The sequence below is a fragment of the Cloeon dipterum genome, chromosome 3 (assembly GCF_949628265.1).
Source record: "Cloeon dipterum chromosome 3, ieCloDipt1.1, whole genome shotgun sequence".
Classification (NCBI taxonomy): Eukaryota; Metazoa; Arthropoda; class Insecta; order Ephemeroptera; family Baetidae; genus Cloeon; species Cloeon dipterum.
In genome coordinates, this window is record NC_088788.1 from 27032366 (window position 1) to 27052247 (window position 19882).

General features: G+C 42.2%; 1 protein-coding gene across 1 annotated transcript; it reads left to right on the forward strand.

Annotated features, from left to right (window-relative positions):
• The first annotated feature begins 1350 nt into the window (after nt 1-1350).
• Nucleotides 1351-19543, forward strand: Ip6k (Inositol hexakisphosphate kinase). The gene is made up of 8 exons (XM_065482214.1): nt 1351-1720; nt 12364-12624; nt 13172-13298; nt 14645-14753; nt 14999-15072; nt 15136-15311; nt 15411-15616; nt 16276-19543. Exons 2-8 carry the CDS (start codon nt 12430-12432, stop codon nt 16943-16945), a joined length of 1557 nt encoding a protein of 518 aa, XP_065338286.1. The 5' UTR covers nt 1351-1720; nt 12364-12429; the 3' UTR covers nt 16946-19543.
• The last annotated feature ends 339 nt before the right edge of the window (nt 19544-19882 follow it).

Consider the following 19882-nt stretch of genomic DNA (forward strand, 5'->3'; position numbering starts at 1 on the left):
AGTTTGCTGCAAATTTATTTTAAGTAGTTGACAGTGAAATATTTTAAAATTTCTTCAACCTGAAAGTAGTAGTTGCAGCCTTAACTTGTAAAAAGACATAAAAAGTTCAATAAAATTGATTTTTGCTTTGAGAACCTTTCCGGCCCGGTGGTTCGCATTTGTTAAGGTATTCTCAGGAGCGTAAAAGAAATTGGAGATTTTAAGCACATCCGGGATCTAGTGTCAGAGATGGCAAATGGAGGTTATATTTTAGTGACTCGAAATGCTCAAACAGCTCAACGGGCTATACGAGGCGCACCGGCGCCGACTCGCCACTAGCTGGTTTTCGCACTTTTTTCGCAACTTTATAAGGACAAATTTCTGGCGTTTCATTAAAAAGACCTCTGTGAGGGACGCAAAAAAATCGCCACATTGGGCCCAAGCTCCTCTGCGGCCACTCGAGCCACTTTTTCCATGTTATCCGCTCTGCGGTGTTATTGGGACCCCCGTGAGCTCATAGCCCACGGGTTGTGCTGAGCAGAGGGGTTCTAAAAAAAGAGGAAAGGGAACGTAAAGAAAAATGCGCTTCTTCTGTCATAACCTATATTATATTATATTTTTTTGCTCTTTTTATCCCTGTCTGAGGACCGGGAAGGGCGCGAACTGCACTAGCACGAATGCTGACACCCGGGTCCCGATAACACCGCGAACGGATAACATGGACGCACCAGGACGCACCAGGCCGCACAGGGACCCAGCCCACTCATTGCCTCCGCACCGAGGACTTTTTTTTGAAACGCTAGACATTCGTCCCGTGAAGACAAATTACGCATGCTGGAAAGGTGCAAACCAGCAAGTAGCGAGTCGGCGCCGGTGCGCATCCCAGCCCGTTGAGCAATTTGAGCATTTCGAGTCACTAAACTAACCATATATATTCAATTGAAAAATTGTCAATAGCTGAAATATTTTAACTGTATTTTTTCTTCAAAATAATCATGTTTCTGGTAAATATTTTATGCAGAAAACTGCTTTGATTAAATACTCCAAATAGATCATAGCGGTGCAAGTATAACTAATTTTAAAAAGGAATAAGGAAAAAAATCGGGCAAATTTTTGTCTGCGTTGGATTCATTCCAATCATTCCCGTGCATTCTCATTGTCAGTGCATAAAAGCGCTGCAAAGTCGGCGGCGAGCAATCAGCAGTTCTCTGGCCGGTGCAAGGTTGGTGCTCTAGCTCGTAGTCAGTCCCCGACTCGATCTCACGACCGCAGAGCACCGAGGGCTGAAAGGGTTGCTGCGCATGCGCTCCGGAGAAAGCGAACACCGACACCGACGGAGCTGGCTGCTGGCGAGCGAGCAGCCAGCACCAGCAACCAGCAGCGGCTGTTGGCGGTTTAGTGAGAAACTAGCTGGCAGTCGGATAGCACCGTTCCCTTCGCTTTCCGAATTCCCAGCCACCTTTTCAGCCCTTTTTCCTTCGCGAGTGTCCCGAAAGCGTGTTACATGGGCTGAAGGCCGCGTGTCCGTCGCGAGTGGACTTTCGTTTCGTTACTTTTGTTCGCCTTTTGCCGTCGAAGCACGAGAATCAACAGCGAGCAGTCAACGTCGGTCGGTCGGTCGGTCGCCCGCCTCCTTCTCTTCCAACACAGCACTGACAGGGAGCACTGTTATTTAGAAATCAGCCGGCCGTCTGCGGAACGAAAGCTGCCGTTCCATTAACATATTCACAGAGAACGAGTGGTGAGTTCACTGTTTTTCAAATTATTTTCCGTTCTTGGCACTCGCGGACAGTTTGTGTTTTCGCCACAATAGGCAGACCTTGGGCTTTAACATGGGGCTCTTGGTGTTTGTCCCCAACAGGAAGCGCGAACATTGTTCGCGTTCTAGAATAAGGACTTGCCCCTTGATTGAAATCGGGCTTGACTTGAGGCAGTGCCAAGTGAGCCAGTGTCGCAGTCGCACGATCCTAATTATGAATGTTTTCCTGCACGCTTGACCCTTTTAAGGATTGCTATGCGCAGTCGACCAAATTTAACTATTATTAAATGCTTAAATGAAGCAGTAAATCTTTCAGAATAAAGACTTATCTCTTTTGAAATCCCAGCACACTATTCAAGAGTTTCCTTGCAAATTTCTGACGCAAAGTTGCCCTTGATAAACGTAAAGTTTCATCAGCGCGGCGCTTACCCATACGCCAGAGAAAACAAAAAATAAAAACAGATTCTCACAATCGAGCGGAGTGTTTGGTGGAAGGGTCAGTTGAACTGGATTTTGAAGAGTCCAAGACGCGAGATGAGAAGGCTGCTCGCCCTCGTGAATGCAAATCTCCGCAGCCTTGCCTTCGGACACCGCTAAGTGCCTGCTGGGCGGCTTTGCGTGAATGTCGTTTCTTATCAGTTGCACCGTTCATTTGCTGACTCCCGATTTGCAAATCACATTCTAGGAACAAGTTAATTAGGGCCAGTTTTTCCTTGTTTGAGAAAGGGTTCAGTTTTCACAAATGGTGATGTAACAATGGATTCTTATTGGAGGAAAAAAAACTGTCTTATTTATCATTGCGTTATTAGATGATTTATTTTATTCCCTTTTATTGGCTGAATGAAACGGGGAGAATCATATTCTGTGTATAGCGGCGGTAAAAAAATGGATGTTACCTGTTATTTACTTCAAAACAATAAATTAACTGATACTGTTTCGATGGGAAAGACGGTGTACTTCTAACAAGTAAATCAAACAGAAGCACAGAGTTTGTTGCACTGTCTCTACAGTATGCATAAATTAACATAAACAATTATTCTAGCTTGCCGTACCATCTATTATTTTCTTTAAAAATAAGTATATTTCTTGCTTGAGACCTAAATATTTTTTTCAATTAAGAAAGCTAACAAAACTATGAAAGCTTATTTAATTGCATTTTTGCGTTGCATAGAAAATTGAATGAAAAATAGATCCTTTTAGCCATTGTCTATGAGATTGTCCATTTTTCACATAGTATATATTTTAATGGCAAAAATCTCCAAAAACCAAGATAAAAATACTCTAGAATTTTCAGTGTTTTTTTTTAATTCTTGTGGATATTAGTCAAGGTTATTTCCACAAAAAGAATGCTTGTCAATCCAGGCTTATTGTTTGCTTATTTATCAACAGGAAGAAAAGTTGATTGCATTTGATGACAAGTGAACACAATTTATCCACATTCCATCAACATTTGGAAACAATTGTGGAAAATTCCAATCATCAACCTGATTTACCAAGTCAGCAAGTGACGTCTTTTTGTGAGGAGACACTGCTTGCATCATCCCTCTCGCCCGGAGCGAGTGCATGGGCGGCCAACTCCGTGAGAAGTGGAAAGGCGAAGTCGTAAGCAAATTAACCGCAATTAAACGGCTTCCCGACGCGGATGCACCCTGCCTCAAGGGTTTCGCTCGCGCGATTGCGAAATGCGAGTAACAGTACCGATCGCATGTAGGCAGATAAAATTGACAAAGGCTAATAATCTTACGCTTGCTTGGTACAGACCTTGATTGCTCAAGGTAAAATTAATGCATACACGCGTGTGTTGTTGCCATGCCTGCGCGTAATTATACATTTATACACGCGGATTTTTGTGTCGCTCGCGACTTTTCTTATTATTTCTTATTATTTTCCATTAAAGTGCTACGTGGAACGCAGTTTCCCCATTTCAGCCCTCGTGGTTTGCGAAAATGCTTTGTCGCCGTGCATTCTGACTGCACTCATTGGTAATTAAAAAGACAGACAGACTGCGGCAGAGCAGAGATGTTTATTTGCATGTGTAGTTTATTTTTATGAGAAGCATTCCGAATAAGTAGGCTGCGGATGATTTATAGGGAATTCATCTGAGCACGCGGCTGCTGTTGTGACACTTGGTGTGAGCATCTGTTATAATTTTCTGCTCCCACGACCGGCGATAATGACAAACCAGTCCGCCAATAATCGGCTCTATTATTACGCTGAAATACGTGAATTTGGCCTGAGGCTCTTCAATCACCAGGCATACGGTGCTTCCCTATTTTCGGATTTATGCTTCGGTTCAACTCGCGTTGTTTACATTTTAAAGTTTAAACCATCGGAAGAAACCACTTGAGGCGAGAGTGAAAACCTTCAATTCTTAGCGATAACTCTTTTGAACAAATCGATTGTGCTGTGTAAAGTACGTATAATTGTTTGTTATTGATATAGCTAACAACTACAACTGCTAGATCAATGTCTTACGCTACTCACGGACTTCGGCATTTTTATGTTTATCGCATTGCATTGAAGTTATAAAAAAACACAATCGTACTGGTTATCAAGGTAGGAAATAAAGATTTTGCAAAATTAATTATTTTTATTGCACATCGGAAGCTATAATATCCTACAAGAATTTAGTTCGACAAGAATTCTAAATTTATTCAGGCCCTCTCTATAGTCAATATAATTTTGGTGTTGAAAGAAAAGTAGCAGTAGATAATCAAGCTTCCGGTTAGTCAAGAAGGCAAATTAAAAAAAATCACATGAAAATCCGCTGTCACCTGTTTGGTACAATTTTTGCTCTGAGAACCCTGAAAAATAATATGAGCTGAAATTAAGGAGCCTGTCGCTCCCTCCGTCCGTGACCTGAGCCTTCCCGTGCTCCAGATGCCTGTCAAAGGAGACAAGACTGGCTACTGGAACCACTTTTTGTCGGATCCATTCTCGGATTTTTTACTCTCGGTGCGATTCGCGTCGCAGTCATTGGCGTTGTTGCTAGGCGAAGCACGAGTGGAAAGCTGCTGTTGTAAGGCAGCGCGGAGGGTCGCTCGCTCGCGTTTTCATTGATCGCGCACAGCCTTGGTCGGTGGCTCAGCCGACAAGGGTGCTTGGCTGCCGTGCGGGGTTGCCTACCTCCAGGACGTCGACGGTGGCGCCCTCGCGGTCGACGCACCCGCTTTCACTCGAATCTAAGTAAGCGTAACCCGCGCCTCATATAAATTATTCTTTCTGCTCGCGTAATTAGATGATCGTCGCAGGCTGGATTTTAATCTAAGCGTTTCTAGTTGATGTCCATGCAGCTTTTTTAAAAAAAACCTTTATATCTGGCCTCTTTATGTTCCGAGGAAACATTAGTCAGCAAAGAGTTTGTACAAAAACAATACAAATTGTTGCGGGTTTGTCAAAACAAAGTTTCATTATCTCACGTTTAAAGATAGACTCACTTTGCAAATATTTACACCGACCATCAAATCCGCCGTTCTAGAAACAACGCTTTCCATTTCCAAATATGCACAAGGAAGAACTGATTCTAGTTTTTAGGCAGTGTAATAAAGACGAACAAAACGTGGGTATTTTCGATTAAATATAATGACCTCTTTGCATTTTATCACAACTGAAGTGATTGGTCTGGAAATTTCCTCTTATTGTCGCCTTATCTTCCTCGTCAGGGTAGAAGTGATTTCCGAGTTCCAGATAATCACGCGCCGCCATCATTTTATTCAGTGTCGAACGAGGAAATAGATTCAAACCTGACTTATCTTTCCACTCGCGTAAAGGAAGAGTTTTTAGGCGCCAGCAGGAAGACCGTGAGCGCGCCGACTCTTTTCGCCACGAACCTTGGCCAATTCTGCAATCTTCAGGAAATGAAAACGAACGCACACATTATTCAAATATATTATGCGCTGGCTTCGATTCCGTGTGTATGTCCCAGCGTGCAGTGCCATAGAGTCTATACCGCATTTGATAAGAAACCGCGATAAGAAGGCACTCGAAACAAATTGTTTTCAAAATCCTTGGTGCGTTCGTTTCTCTCTCACGATGCATTCTGAACAATCGGATCCGCGCGTCGTCGCCAGCTGAATGGGGACGAGAGCAATAGAAATCATCTCGTGCTCAGTGAAAGTGGCCAATTTGCCAACTGTGTCTGCGTTCGACTTGCGGGAGTCCGCCAATCTCGAGCGAGTGATCTGAGCCATTTTGCCTGTAATTGCTGCAAAATATGCGTGTAGCATTCCTCTTTATAGAGCAAAGTATTTTGTAAATTAATTTCTCCAGCGTCCGAAGTCTTAGCAAAGTATTCTGGTATAATCTACATTAAACATTACACAATAATGCACCCATTGCTGTCATAAAGCTCCCATAGTTTAAAATCCTTCACAAGCAGTATAACAACATAAAAGTTACGAAAATCAACGGTCGTAGACGGTTTTCACCACTGAGAATAACTCGAATCAAAACAAGTTCAGACTTAATAGAGATTAACTGTGCGAAAGGTATTCGGGCTATTCATATTTTGTCGCAGTGACCTTTCGCGTTGGACTTGCTACTTTTCTCAATTAGTTTTAATCACGCGGTGTGGTTGTTGGTCTGTTTGACTGCTGGGGTGCAGCCTACTCGCTCGGAATTAGAGGCGTTCACAACTGGCAGTCTGCCCGACGTGGCCCTAAACCCGTTGAGCAAAATTCAGGGGCAAGGTGTGCAATTGCCCCGGCTTTGAACGCTTTTTACGATGACCCGAAAATTTTCTCGCTTTTAACATGGTCGTAAAACGTAAAACGGACTGATTTCATCTGGGCGTGTGAAATTAAGTTCTCTGAAAATGTTTTGCCAAGGACTGTTAAAGAGTGAGTGGCTTGAACACAAGAACAATTTTTTAGGATTAAAACCTTTTGCGCTGAAAATCAAACAAAAATATTTGATTAATCCTGTAGTATTTTACATTTTTTAAGTCGTTTTTGTTCCATATAAAACAAAGAAAAAGTGTTTTAATTTTAAATTCAATTAATAAATACTTGACTATAAAAATGATAGTGATAATTTGCTCTTATTGTGGCAGGTGATAAAACAATTTAATTCATTATAGCTATAATTTGTCTTTAATGTACGCCTTATTGAGTTAAAGAAAAGCTAAAGGACGCAACATAATTTAATAAGATAGCTCGCGAGTCTTCTATTTTTCTGTGTGAGGGAAAAATTCACAGCCGTATTTTCGTCGCTGGAGCTAGAAAAAAAATGATTGGAGCAAAAACCTGTACATGCGATACTACGCGTTTCACTGGAAACACCTGGCGCAAAAAAATGCGTCTCAGCCAAAGCCGATTTAGAAATTTTTTTTCCTTCTTTCGCTAGCAGTTAAGCGCCATTTTCCATTTAAGTCACTGATCTTGATCAGCACGCAAATTACTGCAGGAAGCCACAAGTGTGTAGGTGATTTACGGTGTTATCACAACTATAAGTTATTCAAGCTGAGTTTCACCTTGTCCAGGTGTCGACCGCTTGCTTTGCTCATTATGTAGTCGAACACGCCAGAATTAATGCGGCAAATTCACTTTGCGAACGATTATTATGCAAAATAGGGTTTTGTGACCTCTCGCTTAAAAGTTCAAATATTTCGTACCGCAAAATTAAATTTGCGCAGCAATGAAAATGCAATTAAACGATTTATTTTCAGAAAACTCGAAGTTAATAGCAAACTTCGTGAAAGGAGTGAAATATTGTTGCATTTTATTCATTAAAATCAGTATCAATTTCACTTTCCGCACTGCGAGCACAAAATATGGCTTCTCGTCAGCTCCAAAACAAACAAGCAATATTGCGCCTGCCTTGCCTTAAATAGAACCCCTTGAAGGCTTCGCCGGCGTTTAAAGTCTGTTGATAAGATAAGCGAGTTTTGCTCGCTCAACTCTTTTCTTTTGTCGGCTGAGCGAGGTATTGGCGTTCGTTGACTTTGCCATTTCGAGCCAACAAGTTTGCCCTTCGCGCTTGCAACTGCAATTGGCGCAAAGCGAGAGAAAAATGCGAGCGAGCCACGTATCCAAGTCTGCAGAAAGCAAACAATAAAGGCGCTCGCTCGCGTTCGTTGATCCACATTTTGCCTCGCTTTTAATTGTGGTTCGTGCTCTGCCGCAACAGCTGACCTTATGACCCAGGTCGCCACTGAACCATCTGGATTCCAGCTGACACGCACAATGAAAACAAGTTAAATGCTGCTCTCTTCAGTTTGCTTTGTTGAATCAAATGGCAGCTGCGCGTGATGTAACTATTGATCCTTTCAATGGATTGATTTTGACGAGGTTACTTTCCGGGTGAAGGGAATACGCATGAATCATAAGTGAACTGAAAAATTATTCTCATTCAAATCGTGACGTGTAGAACAACGTTATGGAAGCAATTATCGCGATTCAGTTAGTCATGACTCATTTTTTTTATATATATGAGTAATCCAGATATGCATGTTTAGTTGGACGGAATATTTTGTTTCGTCAAGCTGCATCTCTAAAAATCCCTAGGGAAGCTTAATAAAAAAGCGAAACTTGAGAAAATTGCACTTCTGAATGCTGAATGGTCGTGATAAAACGTTGAATTGGCGCGATTTTGATCCTTTGATCGTGAGAAACTGCTGAGCGTGACTCGGCTGCGTCTCTTCTATTTATTTCTAACCGCCGAGCGCGTATATAGGCCTCGCACAATTGCACAGCGGCCGATGCAAGGGATCATTCTAAACCCTGCGGTGCACGTGCATGCCCTGTACCATATAATGAGCATCTATATCTCGAGCGAGGCTCTTCTCGCGACGGTTGCACAAGGCGCGGTCTAGACACGACTACTCGCGCCGTGGGAAAATCAACCGCGACTGCGTGTTTAACTGAATACCTCGTGGCTTCTGTGATTTTTCAAAGAGGATTAATTTTCTGCTAATCTCCTTTTACGAGGTCGTCAAGAATCGTTATAGACAATTAATTGTTACCAGACACAGAAAACGTATGTTGTGAAATAGCGCAGTCAAGAAATAGCGGAAAATCAAGAGCCTATTCTGATCCACAAATTCGATCCACACATTTTCAGGACCTAAAAACGGAATTTCAATTCTGCGAAGTGAATATCCTGAAACATTAATCAATTGGAGAAGCGAGAGAAACAAATGCAAAACCGGTCCACCGTGGAGAGCCAAAAGCGGCGCAGCATTCGCCAATTTCGCAAGAACGCGGCGGCAAGGATTAAAGAAGCGAATTTCATCACACACACAGCAGGCCGCGGGATAAAATTTGCGGGTCGGAGCGGTCACCAGCAGCGAACACCTGCCGCAGTCGATTGTTCGCCACAGCCACACGGACAGGTTTCGCGTGAGTCTCTCGACCCTTTGGGTAGCCTCAACATGGCACTAAAAAGATTTTTCGTTTGTGCCCAAATATGAGTAAATTCGAACGTTTCCAACATCTAATAGTTCAGAATTCTCTGCAGGTAATCCTGTGGCGTGCAATTTGTTTGGAAAGTAAAAGTACTGCTGATGAGGCCTGCGGTGCCGAAACAGCTTTGTACAGTAGAAGCATGTTCCAAAGTATTCACTTTAAGCCATCCGTTTCCATTTATTTCTTCTGCATAATGGGATTGTAGCAATTATAAAATCTATAATCTAATTAAAATTTGGTCTCACTTTCAAGATGTAATTTTGATTACTTTGACGCCTCTGCTAAATATTTTTTCCTGTGTATTAAAAATTATTGCAAAAGTGAAAGCTAATGCTTGATCTTAATCTCACAAAATAAATAACATATGGAACGTCACGTTTGCCTTTTTCAGTGTGGAATAAACTAAAAACCACTCCACTTTGATGCATGTGCACTCGCTGCTGACGAATGCACCCACATCCTGCGACATTGCAATTGACAATCTCGATTTATTCCAGCACTGTGCTGGCTCCCAGCGAGTTTTGCGAGCGAGCCAAGCTGGCTGGCTATGCCGGTTCTCTTTGCACGCTCGCACGCACGTGAGAGCCGTGCAAAAGCGGCCGGCGCAGGGTGTGGTTATTATTCTTCACTGTTTTTGTTCTCCCCGAAGCCACGTAGCGGTGGAACTTTCCGTCCGCCGACCTATTTACCTCACGAGAGTACTCTGCTCTCGCCGTGAATTCCAGCCAGCTGCTGGCGAAGGCTGCGACCTTTGCGTTTTGGCAACTCGGCGTGACGCAATTGAAAATGTGAGCCACACTGTTTGTACTCAAACACTGGACGCGCACGTCATCAACGCGTGTTTTTCCTGACACTCGACGTCACTCGAATCGGCATATTTCGGTTCATACAAGGCTTTTTCCTTCTGCATCAGCGAAAAAATACAGCCTTTCACTGGGAAATCCCGAAGGAAGTGCGATTGATTGAATCCGCTGTCTGGCGGCGTGTTTTTCCTGTGGTTTTTTCTTGAAGGACGAAAACTTCGAAACTTTTGACCGTATATAGAAGCAGCAAAATGAGAGCGAGACACGGATTCATGCAGAAACGTAGGTAATGTAGTCCAAAACTACGACGAGCCCGTTAGATTTGAAAATATTTACAAACGGAATGAGGGAGAGAGCGCGGTAGCCTGTCCTCGCGAAACTGACGAACCGGTTCAATGTGGTTTTTTCAACGAGTCGTGATAATAATTTTCAACGTGCGCACACCGCCCTTGGCGTGGAAGCTGCTGGCAAAATCGATGCACAAACTTACGCCGCAACCTCTGGATCAAGGGCTGCTCTAGCAAACATGAAGCTTGATAGATTCCAAGGACGGCAAAAAGCGAGGGTCATTCGCACCCGAGAATTTTTATCGCTCCCTGTTAGCTGTAATACGACTCACGTAAATGGTGTGCTAACGGTTGCAGACTCGCGCAGATCAAATTGAACTGCAAAATTTTATACGCTGGTTACACACAAGTCGTATCACTTGCATTTTGTAACCTCCCTTATTTTGTTACTTGCATTTAGATTATAAATTTGAAGAATTTCCTTAATTACCTGGAAGGACGCGATAGAATGGTAATGGTAAACTATTGTTGTTGGCTTTGTAAGTTTGAAAGTGTGCATACCAAAACGATAAGCGACTCAAAATCTTCAAAGCGATTAGTAAAATGCGACTCAATTTCGGCATGACTTTGAAGCATAAATGCGATAATTTTGAAGTCCTTTCTAAGGCACTTGACAGATCACGTTGGATCAAGTTTCCTGCTTTCAGATTATTAGATTTTTTAAATGTGGGTACGCCTAAGACACGTAAGATAAGATCACTTTTTGGTGCTGTACCAATACTATTTCAAATATTATCAACTTAGCTTAAATCGATACATTCATTAGTTAATTTCTTTTAGTCTTAAAAACAGGTTTTGTCTTTCCTCGTTTCGAACGTTTTCGTCTACAGCATGTTTATTTAAAAGCGTAGGTAGTTTTCGTGTTGGGGCTCGTTTTCAACACGAGTTAATTTAGTTTAGTAGCAATTAACTCGGCGCATGATATAGTTTAGGCGTAAAGTTTGACGTTGGCGCTGCGAGAAGACACGCCACTTAACGAGAAAAGTTGGTGCAGCTCCTTTTTTATAATTTATCCGTCTCGCATTTTGCCATCTCGCAATGCGTCGCTGGTGTGATGTAAGTTTCGTTTCATTAGCCGTAAAGCTCACTCACTCTCTATATCTAATCGAATCAGTTGCACGCAGATGTTGTTTCTGTAGCAAGGCATTGTGTCGTCCGCACGTCGAGGCCGCCGCCGCTTTTCTTGTCACTATCTCTTTTGATCAGATGCCACGATTGGTCCCTTCGACATCACACCCTCGAAACCAATCATAACGCGGCCCGAAATAGATCAATTCCGCTGGACCTCAATTAAAATACTTGGCCGACGAGCGGATTTCAGGTGGGCGCTCGAGCGACAAAATTATTCTAATTTTTCTTAATGAACGGTGTATTTTGCCGCGAAGCGAGTCACTGGTGAGAAACCTGCCTTCTTCTCTTCGCACTTCTTCGGCTGAGTCTATTTCAGAACTGGCCGAGAAGGTGCGAGTGACTTTTTGACGCGGCCGCGGCAAGTAATCACTCGTTTTTACGACCGCGAGCAGATCCAAAGAATCTGATGTGTTTAATCCTGCCCAATTAGACGAGTGCGGGATTGAATTAGAGAGGAAGGTTTTCTACCTTTATATCCGCCGCGTGTGAACTTGAGAGCTAATTTTGAGCCTTTGGCCTCTGCCTGTTCGCGTGACTCGCAAAAATTGAATTTTGCCAATTCTGCAAACATTGATCGCGACTCTGAGTGGTGGACACAATCGAATTAGATTCGGTGATGAAATTGTCGAAATGGTTGTGTAACCTGTTGAATTAATCATTACCACAGAGGATTCAACTTGAATTGTCTTTCGATTGCTGTTAATTCAGCAGCTGACAATGATGCACGGAAAATATCTGCGAGCAGCAGGAAAAACAGATTCCGTCAAATATTGATGACTACAAGGAATTCGAAACTTGCAGAAGGGAAATTCGCACGATGCAAATATTTCCACAATGGATTTTCTTGAATTAAATCCCTCGCAGTCAGCCGATTGGCACTTTTCCCGTGTGTGGTGTGTTGCGCCAGCAACGTCTGATTTGAACGCATCTCGTGTTTGCAGAGCCTGATTGTGAGCAGTCGGGGAGCGAAGCAAAAAGATCTTCCTTAGTCGAGATAAGCAGCTGGGATGGTCCTATTGGCGTCTGACTGGGGTATGGGAGAGTCTGCCGCCGCCGAAAGCGCTGCCGTCAGCAACTACCATGCAAGAATCTCTGAAGGACGCACCGCCGACGCGGCCTCCACCTGGAACGGAAAGGAGAAGCCTGAGTTCCAGTCAGAGCCGCTCGAAGACGAGCTCGCCCTTTTGCCGTTAAAGAGTCAGGTACGAGTAATTAATTTGTTTGATTGCATGTTATTTACACCTTTAACGACAAAAATACTTTGCAAATGCTTTTTTCAAATATTTTCAAAAAAAATCAATTAGAAAAATAATACAAACTATGCAACCGTTTGAAGCTTATATCCCATAAATTCCCTTGCGGATTCAATTTTAATACCATTTTCACATGAAAAACATGCTGGATTCACTTGAGGTAAAAGTTTTTTATTATTATTGCAAGTGAAGGACACAATTATTTAGCAGCTGTAAATCTAACCAAGATTGACATAAACCATGCAACATATTTCCACGTCAAATTCAAATATGTACTGAACGGCTAACCATTTGCCCTTGTATTTTTCCTTTTTCCTTGACTTGCACAACTTCAAGACACGCAACCCTCTTATTATTCCCTATGTGCTACCATCACACATGCTTCCTTTGTGATGTGAGTTTTAACCGTGTTTCGGCAGTTTGTAGCTGCACGCTGTTTTAAATCAGCAGTTTTAAAATTAATCTTGGACATTTTTCTTTCTTATAAATCCCATAGGTCGGAGGCCACACCAGATTGTTGGTGCTGAACCAAAGCACAATCTGCAAGCCGCTCAACCCGCGTGAACTTAACTTTTACAAGAACACGCCAGAGGAAATTGAGCGTTTTATTCCGAAATTCAAAGGTAAGCTGATTGTGCGCCACTTTTTGGCAGAGAATTCCCAATTTTTTTAATCCGCAAGTGTGAATGTTCAGAGCGTGAGTGTTTTTGTGCGTGACCTGTGTCAAATGCTGAAGAGGTTTCAAAAGGAAGAGGCTGGTTTTCTCTCCCTTCAAACGCACAGAAATAGCAATCGATTCTGTTTGCCCCTATTTTTGGATCCAGACTGGAGATAAGATCATAATATTCTGTGCGACTGGCGCCTAGCAAATATTTGTCTCCGCGTTCCAAAATATTTTAATAGCACCGGTGATTCGGTGCCAAAAATGCGGTTGGTCAATAAAATGAAACGTGACAGGAGTCCCTTGGACGCACCTTGACTCATCTCTCGGCCACCCAAAATTTCTTTGCTATTTTTATAACTTCTCAGTCAAAAGATTAAAAAAATTAAGATCTCCATCAGCCACTTCCTTTTGTAGCTATGGGGGTTGGAAAAAGTAAGCATTCGATGTGCTGAGCTATTGTTCAGGCAGATGAGAAAGAATCACGTTGGCCAACCACGGAGGGGGATCGTGGACCGTGCTTTAAACCTGCTGCGCCCTGACTCTCAGGACCCCCAAATGAGCCTCGCAGGGTTTGTATAGATGTGATTTCAACTCGTTATTCTATCGATCTCGGCCTAAAAAAATCGTGCAGAATTCAGTTATTTAGCTTTTTCATAGGCCCCTCTTTGGCAAATTCAGAGTTGTAAACCAAGTTAAATTTATTCTTGAGTCGGAGGCATACCGACTTGAGAAAATGTTTGCTTGGCGAACGCTCTTTCACCCTTCTCCAGATTTTGTTTTAACTCAAACTCCTGGCGGGATCCACAAGATAAAAGGACTTTTGAATCACCGCTTCCCTCCTGCTTCTCATCTTCAATCACGCACTTAATTCTAGAGTGGAGAAAGTCTTATAGCATCATTCTTTGTATGGTGTAAACGCATTATAAATTAAGTTTGAAGCATGCTCGCTTACTACCCCCCATCCATATCTCAAGTGCTAAAATTTCACGCGCGCGGCAGAAACGAAGAGGAGCGTTTTTGATCCGCGAGCGCAGTCAAGTAGCCAGTTTCGCAAAATTGCGTCTCAATTTCGATTCTGGCCGCCGCGAGCGCGCCGCGGCAAAAACTGCGCCTTTCGCACGCGCGTAACGTTTATCAGTCGGTCGTGTTGATTTCCTCTTTGCAAGAATGAATTGCCAAGAGCAGGCAAAGCTGGTTCAACACGACATTAAGGCTTTCCGATTCGAGAACTATCACGATGAAAAACCAGCCAGCGCGCAGAGACGAGAGGGCAGCTCGATCTAAAGACGTGCCTCTGTGTTTCAGGTGTTATGCAAGCTGCCAACAGCAGCGGACCCCTTGGCAAGTACAGCCCCAGCTTTCGAGACGTGGACAATGGGAGCAGTTCAAAGAGGAAACGAGACAACCCGTACAGGTAAATTGGGTAAATTGAACAGAAAACATGTGCTGCCACTAAAATAAACAACACCAAATAATGGCTATTATTCAATTCATAATACTTAAATAGCGATTTGGTTACTTTCGCTTTCAAATCTGATATAGCTTATTGGACACTGGTTTTCACTCTTAACAAATTTTTTAATAATTCAAAGAAAACGAAAAAGTCAGCTTTTCCAACAACTAAATCCCCGGTTGTTAACGTTTTATCACAATTTTCAGACTTAAAGTGAAGCGCAACAATTCCATCAGCAGCTCAAGCCAAGGAGCTCAAATCGACAATGGTGCCAAGCAATGTGAGTCAGCACTTGTTTCCTTTAAGAGAGTAAAAAATATAATGAAATGATTTATTTTCGCAGCATTCCTACTCTTAGAGAACATAACCTCGCACTACAGCAAGCCTTGCGTGCTGGACCTGAAAATGGGTACGAGGCAGCATGGTGACGACGCGTCGGCCGAAAAAAAGAGTAAGCAGATCGCCAAGTGCGCGGCCAGCACTTCCGCGACTCTCGGTGTCCGCCTCTGCGGCATGCAGGTATTTAAGCTCAAATTTGATTTTCTAAAATAAAAAATAAATAAAACCATTGGTCTGAAATAGCTCTGGACGGTTTATTGAACTTTTTCTTGATCTCAGGTGTACCAAGCTGACACGGACAGCTACTCAAAGGAGGACAAATATTTCGGCCGCGAACTTGATGAAGAGGGTTTCAAGAGTGCCTTGTTTCGCTTCTTCCACAATGGTTTCCACTTACGAAGTGAAGTCATCCAAGAAGTTATCGCCAAATTGGAGAACTTGCGCTCAGTGATAGAGAAACAAAGTAGTTTCCGATTCTATTCCAGGTGCGTCTATTTTTTTCAATTAGAAATAAAATTGAAAACTGTATTTTAACCACTTAAAATATATCACGAGATTTAATATTGTTTTGGTTAGATCTGGAGGTCAACGTTTATCTTGTTCAATAAAAACAAGCAGTGCTGACTGAGAAATAAACAAAAGTATCAATGCAATATTGAAGCTCTAAAAAAAGGGCAAAGTCTAATATTAAATTCTGCGCTAAATTTCTGTAGACTGCTAAGGCCAAAGGTTTGGCATACGCGTTGGGCTTTTTCCAAAGATAAAAATGCTTCCGCATATAAAAATGCATGATGATTATGTAATTTTGTGGAATTGTGACGGACAAGGAATTGATAATCCGCCGAGCTGTTTAAATTGGGAATTTTGGCACGCAAGTTTATTTCGATTCTTGCGCGCCAATAATATGTATAAAACAATGGTTGAAAAACAAGTGGTAAGTAAATATAACGGTGCGGTTTTTTTCAATTAAATCTCTGGAAATCAAATTTTCCACTAAGGAAATGCCCTATAGATAAATGATTTTTAAATACTCATTTTTTATCTTTCCATAATTCAAAGATCTCTTATTGATAGCGCAGCACATGAAGCAACCTTTTTGAGATTTCCCGTTGATGCGAGCAATTGTTTTTTTTTTAATTTGCAGCTCTCTCCTGCTTGTCTACGAAGGTATGGAGAAGTTGTCAGGAATGTCAACGGCCGCGACCCTGCAGCCGTACACAAGTTTAAACAAGGACTCGTCGCTTCTGCACCCGTCGGTGGAGCACCGTTCACTGCGGTCGGCCACCTTTTTTGAGCAGGAGACGAGCAACTCGTCAGACTGCTTATCGCAGTCTGACGAAAGCCGTGGCTGCTGCGAGGAGGAGCCGTCACTGCTGCAGCCACCGGCTGCAGGCAAGAACAGCTTCGTTCCGATCTCGGAGGAAACGGTGTTCCTCAACTCGCAGCCAAGCGAGAACGGCACCGCCAACGCTGGACACCACAACTACAGCTCAAGCCCGATGTCAGTGGACGTGTACTCGGGCAGCGACTACTCGCAGTTCACCGAGTCCTCTGAGTCGTCAGATCTGGAAATGAGCAACCAAAACTGGCGCAGGGCCAATTCTCTGGGCGCGCAGGAGAAGTGGACGCCGCAGAAGGAGCTGCAACGTACGCGCAGCGCGCCGCGCGTTGATGTGCGCATGATCGACTTTGCTCACACAACGTTTGGCGCCAGCTGCAACAACTCGTCGGTGCACCTGGGCCCCGACAATGGTTTCATCACTGGCATCGACAGCCTGAGGCGCCTGCTGCGCGAGATCCTTGCCGAGGCATGATGAATCTTGGGTAGCCCCCTCCACCCTATAAGACGAATGTGACGGACGATTGTCGCCCGCGATCGTGACGAATTGGATTCCGACTGGTAGCTCGTGTTTTCTTCAGGGCATCCCGGTGCTCGGAAAACATGGAGACGATGTGACAAAAGTTTTATTTACGTATAATAGGTGAGGGTACTTTGTTTCCTCAGAGAGTGGGCCGGTGGTAGAAGTCAGAATGTTGATGAGTGTCTGAAAATGAGCAGAACGTGTTTGAAACGAAATTTTCTAGATACATGCAATATGCGCGGTTCGATCGAGGGTTTTTCTTCATTTTTTATTTGTGATCCTCCAAGAATCCTAGAATTTATGCTTTGAACGTAAGCAAATGGAATTCGTTGTGATTTAAGCTTAACGCCGCGAGCGCCGCATTTGCCAATTTTTCATTAACAAATCAATTTTGACTGGAATCAAATAATTTTCCTTCTGTGGGAAATGCGAGCACCGCCGCGGTTTCTCGCGGCATCAACGACTGAACAAACTTGATTTTTAGATGCCACGCATCGAATTACGAAGCGCGCAGTTGAATTATCTTCAAAGTTTGTAGCTCGTTTTCGAGTCTTGCAACATATTCCTCATTTTTGGTGACGAACTCCTTTGACCTATATTGCAGCCCACCAGAAGGATTATAATGATTTATTTATTGGTTTGAAAGAGAGTATTTTGTACTCAATTTTCCAAGCTGCGCATGGGCCCAGCTGAACGTGTGCGATCGATCGATTTTATTAGTAAACAAAAATTTTATTTTTCAATCATCGTATAAATCTGAATGATTTGGATTTGATGAAAGTGTCGTAATGTAATTATTCTTATTTTCGAAAGTGATGCATTTTTATTTTTTCAACGTCAGCATGTTATGTCCGCGCGTAAATGAGTTAGAAACTTATGTTGTTTGTTCTTTTTTTTGCGATGGAAAATGCCCCCAACCACACATAGTGAGTAATTGTTAATAGATATTTACATTAATTATTGTCTTTCAATCTCCCGTGACAATCTGTGGTATTACATAGTACTGTAATAATTATTATATAAAATGTAACGATAGACACACAAGAGAATGGTTAACTAAGTATAACGTAGCACACTGCCCAACAAACGTGAATTTAAGTCAACAAAACCAAATGCTAGAGCGGAAGAATCTGGGTGCGAGAAGAGCAGCATTTTCGGTCCTTGATTACCTATTACCCCTCCTCAAATACTCTCCTATTTGATCGGGAATAACTCGAATTTCCTGCAGGACGAGTTTACACTTAACATGTGTTTTTTATTATTCTTTTAATAGATTCCCTGAGTTAGGGACCATATTTGTTTACAATTCAGTTTCAAACGTGTATTTTATTAAATAACTAAATCGTGCTCTTGTTTCTCCGGAGATAGACTGTATGGCTGTACTCAAAAAAGATTTACAAATTGCGAAATAAATGTGTGATATCTGCACATGACCAATGAAGCTAATTCATTTTCTGAGTTTTGAATATCTTAGTCCGGCTTCATTGTTGTATCCAATACATTTTCACCGCTTGATTGCTTTGCAGACGACGTTATATACACGCACACACCCTCGTGTTGCGAGAAGTTTCCTCGAGAAATCGAAACGCTTTGTGAGTGACCCGAACATATACAAATCAAGCGAAGGGTCCAAAAGCGGAATTTTGGCTCACGGTATAAAGAAGCCGGTAGTGGCGAATCTGAAGCTTTTCAGATGCTTTAAACTTAAAAACGCAACCACAGCATTCGGCCGGACCAAGCTCGCATCACGCGTTTCTATGATATTCATGGATTGAATAGTTTTATTTATAATGTGAAATTGCGTCTGGCCGAATGCTGCTGCTGCTGCTGCACTTTGCATGGAGATATATATGTATCGGTATATATTGTAAATTGTAAACTTGATCTTGTCTCATCATCTGTAAAGGAAAGCAATTAAACCACGTGTAGAGCTAATTTTGCGAGTTAACTTGTCAAATTATATAGAGGGCATTATCATCATCCTACAATAACGAAGATCAAGACCGCGACAAATGTATAGTGAGTACTCTGCCTCATTAAACTAATGAAACTGAGAGAATAACAAAAATTAATTAACAATGTACACACTTAGTGAAACAAACGTTTAATTATACATACTACCGTATTGACGAACTGGTGTAACTGATAATGTGACTGATAATGCCTACACTTTAATTGAACGTGTAGCATGTAAATAGGAGATGCGTTCTGATGGTGAAAACAAAAGAATTTAAAATCGTATATATATATTCGCTAACGATGTTCAAATTCCTCCTTTCGTGCGTTTTCCGAAAACAATGTTTGGATTTGCCTGCTCTTTTCAGCCGTTTTCAAAAATGGAGCTGCTCTGTTTTATGTCTGCAGTAGTGTGTCTAAACAAGCGGATGGACAAACTGTAACTCACTGTCCTCTCAACGTGACTGATATATATTAAATTGTAAACCGAAAATAATTTAACTATTTCCTTGTGTGCAGTCACAATTACAAATACTCTGTAAATACCGGTAAAATACAATAAAGCGCTCTCCGCAGGGGAGAATTAAATGAAAATGAGCTGCTTTTCAATATTTATAAAATTCCTTAACATGAATTGTTTTACTTACTCAATTGGGACCACCCTTAATTACTATTTAAAGGTGCTATATTGTCTTTAAATTTGGTGAGTTTTCATCCACATTTAATTATTTGAAAATTGGAAAACCAATCCATTTAAATAGCTTATAGTCAGATTTTTATCTTAATAATGCCATTTCTATTTAATATTATATTAACCAGGAAAATCGTTGATTTAACTCTTACGATAGATATTTGAGGTATTTTGCACTGCGACGACTGAAAAATATGTTACTGTTGCGCAATACCAATTTTCAATTGCTTCTCTTTTAATCA